Source organism: Sinocyclocheilus anshuiensis, unplaced genomic scaffold (genome assembly GCF_001515605.1).
Source record: "Sinocyclocheilus anshuiensis isolate Anshui unplaced genomic scaffold, SAMN03320099.WGS_v1.1 scaffold1644, whole genome shotgun sequence".
NCBI lineage: Eukaryota > Metazoa > Chordata > Actinopteri > Cypriniformes > Cyprinidae > Sinocyclocheilus > Sinocyclocheilus anshuiensis.
Genome location: NW_015557451.1, coordinates 730,946 through 739,328, shown reverse-complemented (window position 1 = coordinate 739,328; position 8,383 = coordinate 730,946). Strand labels below are relative to the sequence as shown.

At 40.1% G+C, this 8,383-nt stretch overlaps 1 protein-coding gene across 1 annotated transcript in view; it reads left to right on the top strand.

Annotated features, from left to right (window-relative positions):
• Positions 1–4,043: 4,043 nt before the first annotated feature.
• The window catches only part of LOC107679291 (endosialin-like), a 17,261-nt gene continuing 12,921 nt past the window's right edge, over positions 4,044–8,383 (top strand). Inside the window, exon 1 of the mRNA XM_016474817.1 lies at positions 4,044–6,891. Within this exon, the coding sequence (XP_016330303.1) occupies positions 4,196–6,361 (2,166 nt within the window). The 5' untranslated portion in view covers positions 4,044–4,195 and the 3' untranslated portion in view covers positions 6,362–6,891. The remainder of the gene's footprint in view (positions 6,892–8,383) is intronic.

The window sequence follows — 8,383 nt, the reverse complement described above, 5'->3', positions numbered from 1 at the left end:
GTTTCAGAAAGGCGGGGCATAGAGGAGAAACAATAATGTACAGTATGTGGAAAATAATGTGTTGTTTGAACCTTAAACCGCATAAACACATTTCATTACAACAAATACACAAAATAATGTTCTTTTTAGCAACATCATGACCCCTTTAACAGTTTATCGAAAATGAAAAAATGTAGGACAGGGACTATATCTTGGCTATATTTATTGGTTGTCGATTGAATTTTGAGAAGTGGGCATTTCACTCAAAATGGAGGCAAATGAATGTGAATTTGCAGGGGTGGCTTTAGGCTGACGAATGCTGCCTTCACGTGCAATCTGAGTTTCCTAGGTGGAAAATGGATAGCGGGCTATAATTTTTAAACATGGCAGAGGGTAGAAAAATAGCTGTAGCACTGTAAAGTTTTATTTGTTTTTCACACATTTTGAATTGCTTTCTCTTGCCAATACAGTCATGTATATTCACACATATAAATAACCATTCGATGCATATTGTACTGTATGTATTGAACACAGCGAAAATAGCATTTATTTGACCAACATTTCAGAATCATAAGCATGCTGAATATCTAGATTGTGCGGTGAATGTTTAAATGAATGGGACACTACATTTTATTCAAAATCTATTGGATTAATGACTAAATATCTTTGGGCTTTAACAAGATTTCCCCAAGAGAATGGACTCACAGAGCCGTCCTCCCATGATTTCCATTCTTTCCAACAACAAAGCACTTGAACGCAACAAGCTTGTGATCACAACTTCAGAAGTGGGAGATTTCTGATAGCACGTGAAGGCAGCAAAAATTATTGGAGAGGTTTCGCATATGTCACTACTCACTAGAAAGAAATATTTTGTTTTCACCAGAAGGTCCAGTAATGGCATTTTAACAAAACATTACAAGGTCAGAACATTATGAGGTTTTAAAAATGAAAAATATGCATGGATTAATTGTTCACAATATGTAACATGCCTTTAGAAAATAGATGGGGTGAATTTTTATTTCTTGCTGACTTTAATAGTAGTAGGCCAACTGGGTTTAATGTTGTGGAAATCTGCTCAAAGACAAAATGCGTTTTGGACAGAGTAAAATTGTAAAATTTTTCTTCCAAGTATTTTGTATTTGATGAGAATCCACTGTAAGCCTAATGTTTTGGCTTTCTTGAAACATACATTAAGCAAAAATTATACAGGTTTCATAATCCCCATCTAAGAAACAAGTTGATATCAGTAAGGAGGACAGTGTTTATGTATGTGCAAATTTGTTGTTCCTTTCTAGTATTGTGATCGAGTCAGCCTTTCATCTGAATCAAAAGATTTCCAGATGATTTAATACTTAAAAATAGATATTGTGCACAGTGTCTGAACATGATGTATGTGATCCACATATGTACATGTGTGTCTGTATGATTGTGTATGTGGAAGTAATTCCTGACCCAGAAATGTATCTTTAGGATGACTGCTTCAGCTGAATTGGATTTGAGATTTATCATGGTTCAGGGAGAGGGCTTTCCAAAAGTGCTGTCAAAAACTGAATTATGAATTTTAAAAATGTCAAACAGAGCCACATAAGACTGTACATCCTGCACCAAGATCCTTGTTTGCAAATACAGCTGTGAATGTTGATTGGTAAGGTCATTGTAACATATAACACAATTGTTTTTCTCAGTTTTTGTGGAATGCTGTTTCTAATACTATGGAACGATTAGTGTTTAGAGTTTGCAGTTCTCTCTGTACGTTGCTTCCATTTGCATCTGTATCTTAAAATTGATAACACTGTCTGCTTTTACTTTCCAGAGGAGCATGAGTGAGGTGTTTAAAACACATGTGCCCTATTCCTAGAAATGTGATCTTCAGGCTGGTTTCATATATTTTTTTAAAAACACAATTTTCGAATTATTATCAGGACTTTGCAGGCCTGTAAATCCTTGAAATCTTGTAAAAGAAGCTTCTTGGAACTTTTTTTCCCCACATTTTGCTAAAGATTGTCAAGAAGTGAAGCTTTCATTTTTTCACATTGAGTGTTTCCATGGAAATGATTGATATGTGCTTATAGAACATCTGCAGTGCATGAATAGATTTGCCCAAGCTCTTAGGATTGTTAGAAGCATCTCTGTTTACTGACAATAAGTTTGGCATTGTGTATGTGTAACCTTTAGACACTTCTCCAAAATGTTATGATGTGATATTTGCTTTTAATGATCACCACAACAGGAGTCAAATCGCTTGATTCAAGGTTGTGTCAAGTTCTATGATTCTTGCGCCAAAATAAAATAAAATAAAAATAAACTCTCAAAAAACACTGACCACACTTCAGTGCATCGTCAAAGTTAATATTATCAGCTGCCTTAGGCTACATCCACACGAAGCCAGAGCTTTCCCCATCCGATCTTGTTTTTCCCCTTGTCTCAAGAAATATCTGCGTCCACACAAAACCACAAAACCGACACAAAACGATGTAGTATACATGCCAGACCAGTATGTGGCGCTGTAATTCTGCCACAGAGACACACTGAAAACGGAGAAGAAGACTTAGACTATGCGCATAAACCTTGCGCGTGGTATACAAACGAACATGGAACAATACATTTATTAATCTGTGTTAATGTTAGTTAATAAAAAGACAATCGTTCAGTGTTTGTTCATGTTTTTGTTGCTGTTACGTGACGTAGCGGTGTCTGACTAGGGGCGTCATCGTTTCAGAAAATATACGGATTCGCTGTCCACACGAAAACGCGTTTTCAGATTTATCCACTCTGGGACCCTTTTTCAAAAAATATCGGTTTCACTCTCCCAAAACGCCGGATCCGTGTGGACGAAACGCCTATACGATACAAAATGTATGCATATACAGCTAAACGCGTCTCCGTGTGGACGGGGCCCTAGATGTGTGCTTCATTTGTGTTTCATTCACAAGAGTACATTTTGAATGATCTTTTAGAAATCTAGCCATTTCCTCCTTAGCCTGTTCCTGTTTAACCCCCCACAGAACGTTATCCCCATTACGACCATATACAGACTGAGACCACATCTCAGTCTTTCCTCCTTTCTGTTTTCTTAACAAAGCTAGACCTTTTTTTGTTCCTTACGGCTGTGGATACTTTTAACCTCTAGCAAACTAGATCTATTATTGTTCCGGTACGCAGTGATTGTTGATGTTGCAGTGTTTTCACAGGCAGCTGGCGGACTTCAGGTAATTAGAGTTTTTTTATATGCTCCAGTAGTCATGTATGAACAATACTTGTTTCATTTAACAAGGTCACAACATTTTTCATTACAGTCTGTGTGTAATTCATTAATCGAATAACATGTATTAGTACAATAAAGTAACATACTTTATTTGGATACCAACATTTGTCTTTTTATGTTTTTGTCATTCATTTTTATAGGACAAATTTTAGAGAGGTGGGAAATATTTGGAAAATGGCCAGATTAAGACCTGTTTAAGAGCATAATAGCTTTTACGTGTCATGATAACACGCATTACCCACAGTGCCATTGCTCAAATAGATCCAAGGAGAGACCAAATGCCCAGAAAGACATCAGAAAACAATTTGAAAAAGAGAAAAGATTAGAGAAAAGCTGGAATAAGAAAATGCTGACAGATGCAAGCGGGACTATTACAGCAGACACAGCCTTTGTCTAAATTTTCTCCAGTATTTTAAATGGGTAAAAAAAATAAGAGTTACAGTTTGTTATAAGTTATAATGCATTCAGAGTTTAGTGGGGGTGGAGAGTCGCATGGGGTTGTGGGGGGTCGTGTGGTAGGGGTAAAGTCCCAAACCATTTCCATACACACTCTTATGAGTAACATAAGTTACATTCTGGTGAAGAGGCACAGAGACCGCTGCACTTCCCCCCAGTCCCCCCAAAATACACACACACACACACACATTGGTTCTGCCTGTGCCAAAAACATTTTTTGACTCCCCCTTTTTCTTCAGTCACTTCTACCCTCCTTCCATCTCTGCAACCCTCCCTCTCCCTCTCTCTCTCTCTCTCTCTTGCTGGAATGTCAAGGGTGAGATTGGAAGTACTCAGCTTAGGCACAGATCACCACTGGACAGGACAGAGAGAGGAGGGTGGAGAGAGAGGAAAAGAAGGGAAAAGTTTAATACAGGTACAAGCAGAAGAAGAATGGGCAACTAGGGCAAAAAAAAGGGAAAGAAAGTACAATAGAAAATAGAGTAGGTGAGAGGTATGGGCTGTCCAGTTCTTTGTGTTATTCTGCTGTCCTCACTACTGTGCCTCTATGGGGTGCAGACTCAGGACTTGAAAGAACGGGATGCACTTTGCAGCAAGGATGGGTGCTATGTGCTCTATTTTCAGCGCAAGATCTTCCTGGACGCTTGGCGGAGCTGCAAGGAACACGGAGGGAACCTGGCCACCATCAGGCATTCAAAGGAAGCAGCAATGGTGAAGGAGCTCTTCTCGAATGTGGAACTGAGACCACACCACGGAGGCAGGGCAAATATCTGGATTGGCCTTCAGAGACAACCCCGACAATGTTCACCCACCCGACCCCTGCGTGGCTTCTCGTGGATCACTGGAGATCAGGACACCCAGTACACTAACTGGCTGCAAGAGGGCTCGGCCAGTACCTGCCCTTCGCCACGATGTGTGGTGATGCCTTACAGCACTGCGGCCCATGAGCAAGGGCATAATCTTAAATGGAAGGACGGACCTTGTTCGATTTCAGTGGACGGCTACCTGTGCAGGTACAACTTCCCAGGCATGTGTGCAGCTATTGCTAGTGAGGGAGGTGGGAATACACTGTATAGTACCCCTTTTAACCTTCTGAGTACCCTCTTAACACAAATCCCATATGGATCAGTTGCAGCTGTACCTTGTCCTGCTAAAGATGACCAATCAATTCTGTGCACACAAAAGGAAGATGGAACTGTAGGTTGGAACAGGGAACCACCTTTTTGCTCTGATACGCCTAAGACAAGCTGGTGCAATAAAGACAACGGAGGTTGCCATCACTTCTGCATTGAGGAGGACTCACAATACTACTGTGATTGCAGTGAGGGCTTTCTCCTGGCTGAGGACAGGGTAAGTTGCTTTCCGTCTGACCCTTGCAATGGGGCTCATTGTGAGTTTGAGTGTTTGCCTGTGATGGATGGCTACCGCTGTGCTTGTCCTGATGGCTACATGCTGGCACCTGATGAACGGGGCTGTGTAGATGTCGATGAATGCCTACAGAGTCCCTGTGAGCATATCTGTGTAAATGCTCCCGGATCCTTTGAGTGTTGCTGCCGGGATGGCTACCGACAAGATGAAGAGGGTGCCTGTGAAGATGTGGATGAGTGTTTGGACAACCCATGTGAGCATGCGTGTGAGAACACATTGGGCTCCCATATTTGCCACTGCCATCTTGGTTTTGCCCCATTACAAGAGGACCAGAGTCGCTGTCATGACATCGATGAATGTCAAATTGAAGGAACATGTGAACAGATGTGCATCAATTATGCAGGAGTCTTTGAGTGCTACTGTGAAGAAGGTTATACTCTTCAGTCTGACCAGTATTCCTGCAAACCCATCGGGGAGGACCTGGACACTCCCTCAACCACGGTCTCCAACCCATGGATTACTCACAGCCCCCTTTGGGAATCAGAGGATCCTGTATACCCATGGCACCCTCCTCCTGATTCTGATTGGAGCTGGCAGACTGAGCAGACCAATGTGGAGACAGTTCCGACAGACCTGATTTGGACAACTGAAGAGGAACCTGAAACGACTACACCAACTGAAAGCTCCCCTGAGGTCATTAATGTTGATGGTGACCTTAATCCAGAACAACCAGTTCATGATGCTTTTTTTCCACCAGCAATTCTGACGCCCATACCAGACTATTATGAGGATGAGAGCACCATGGTTCCCACAGTCCTCCCTTCCTCCACAGCTTCAGGCGGAGCTTGGAATTGGCTCTGGTTCAGCTCAACCCAAACAAAGCCTGAGACACAGGAAACTGCAACTAACCCTCTTGGCCTTTTTGGAGAATATGAGTCTTATGAACAAGATCATGATAATATTGACATGTATGATGATGAGTCAACCACCTTTGGTCCAGGGCAACAAACTTCCACCCTGTTCCCAATGCAGTCACGAGGAATAGAGGAGGTCATCATTGATGATGACAACAGCAGTGACCAGAGCCAAGGAACCAGCTGGTTGCTAGTCGGATTGCTAGTCCCACTTTGCATCTTCATTGTGGTGATGGTGGTCCTGGGCATTATCTATTGTACTCGCTACACAGTTAAACCACAGAACAAGGACACCAGCGATTGCTATCACTGGATTGCCGGTGCTGGTGATAAAGCAGCTGCTGACATATCTGGTAGCGTAACTAAATCCCATGTTTAAGCAAGTAGGATTGGACAGTGTGAAAATGTAAATAAATTTTGTTTTGTAACTTCACAGTAGCAAGAATTCCAAGAGGAATTTGATGAATTGAGGGTAGCACTCCATCCTTTCCCTTTGACATTTTTTATTCATAATTATTTATGGATGTTTATCTAGACAGTCTGCTTAAGCGAAAAACGGGAGGTGGGGGACAAGGAGGAATGAACCTCATTCTCTGCTGTTCTCAAGAGGCAATAAAAGTCTACTGTTCTACTGTTGGTCCCACTGATCTCTTAGCTTGCAAAACAGTTGCTCAAGAGTCACATGACAAATAAGAGAGCATTCTTAATATATGAGGATACTTGGTTGAGTAATGTGGGTTATTTATTTTTAATTTTGAAGAAACTTTCCATCTGAATAACTGTCATGTCTTAAGAGATTTGTTCTCTAAGGAGCCATAATTTCAGTCCATTTTGACAATGTCAAGATTTTTAGTCCCTGTTGTGATTTCAGTCTGATCCAGACCAAGAAAAAAGCTTTCTATCATATGTGTTAAATGTTGTTTTTACCAAACTGTGCCTAACAAGTCTCATAACAAGATGATTTGAAAATGCTTTCTAAGCATTGTGTTTAATGACAGTAATCTGACAAACATTGCTCTGAAATCAGTCCTTTAGAGGTTAGCATGCATGTGGACAGTCTGGTCATTATGCCACACTGTGTGAGTGAAGTTGGTCATAATTCACAAGCATTTTGAAATGACGAAACAAGCAGTCAGACAATCTTGTACCAATGGCTTTCCTTGATCGCTTGCAGTATTATGTTTTGATATGCTTGATGTGAAGGCTACGTGAAGGTAAGGTACAGATAAACTTGTTTAAACCACAAACCACTAAATTTCCTGCTCTAACTACTTCTTGATTAAAAAAACTGTTTATTAAAGTGCTCAGTAATGTTTAAATGTTTGTGTCTTCATTTTTTGAGACAAGCAGTGTTTGTTTTTTGATGCTGTGGCTAATGCATGCCTATACAATCAATAGACAAGTTGTGGTTTAATTTGCAGAGTTTGCAGCTTTTTATGGGTAAGAGTAAGGATGTGGAAAGGGTTTACTCAACTCTATAAAAGTAACTATGCCTCTGTCTTATTCTTAATGTGTCCTTAGTCCTTTCAACATTTCTCATCTCTTCCCTGCTTTCTTTTCTCCCTTGTTCCATATGGATACTGAGAGATATTCAGTGATTGACAGTGGTGCAGTGGAACAAGTTCTGTACTCAGTACCAGCTGATTATCCAATCAGATAAATCTGGCCAGACGTCAGAGAGCTCCTTATACTGTCATGCAGTGTTTTGGATAATTAGCGTGCTGAGCCATCACATCATCACAGGAAAAGCACTCTGGTGTAATCGCTTGAGAACTGACAGCTTCCTACATGTTTTGCAGTTGTGGTTACAGTTCTGTGTGAGATGACTTTAGATTAATCTTTGGGTGGTCAGATACACTACTGCTCAAATGTTTGGGGTCAGTAAATAGTAAATTAATTGTAAATTAATACTAATTCAGCAAGAATGCATTAAATTGATTAAAAGTGACAGTAAAGACTTGCAACAACATTGTAACAAAAAAATAAAAATAAAAATAAAAGCTTCTTTTGAACGCTCTATTTATCAAAGAAAAATCCTTTACACAAAAAAGTTTTCAACATTGATGATAATAAAAAAAAAATTATTGAGGACTAAATCAGCATATTAGAATGATTCCTGAAGGATCACGTGACACTGAAGACTGGAGTAATGATGCTGAAAATTCCGATTCACATAACAGGAATAAGATACAAAATAAAAAACAGTTATTTTAAATTCTAATAGTATTTAAATAAATGCAGCCTTGGTGACAATACGGTAAGAGAATTTAAAAAACATGATAAAAAATATAACCTAATAAAAAATAAATCTTACAGACCCCAAACTTTTGAACAATAGTGTGTACAGTTACAGTGTAACTGTAAACTGTAACCCCCCCCCCCCAAACCCCCATGGATATTA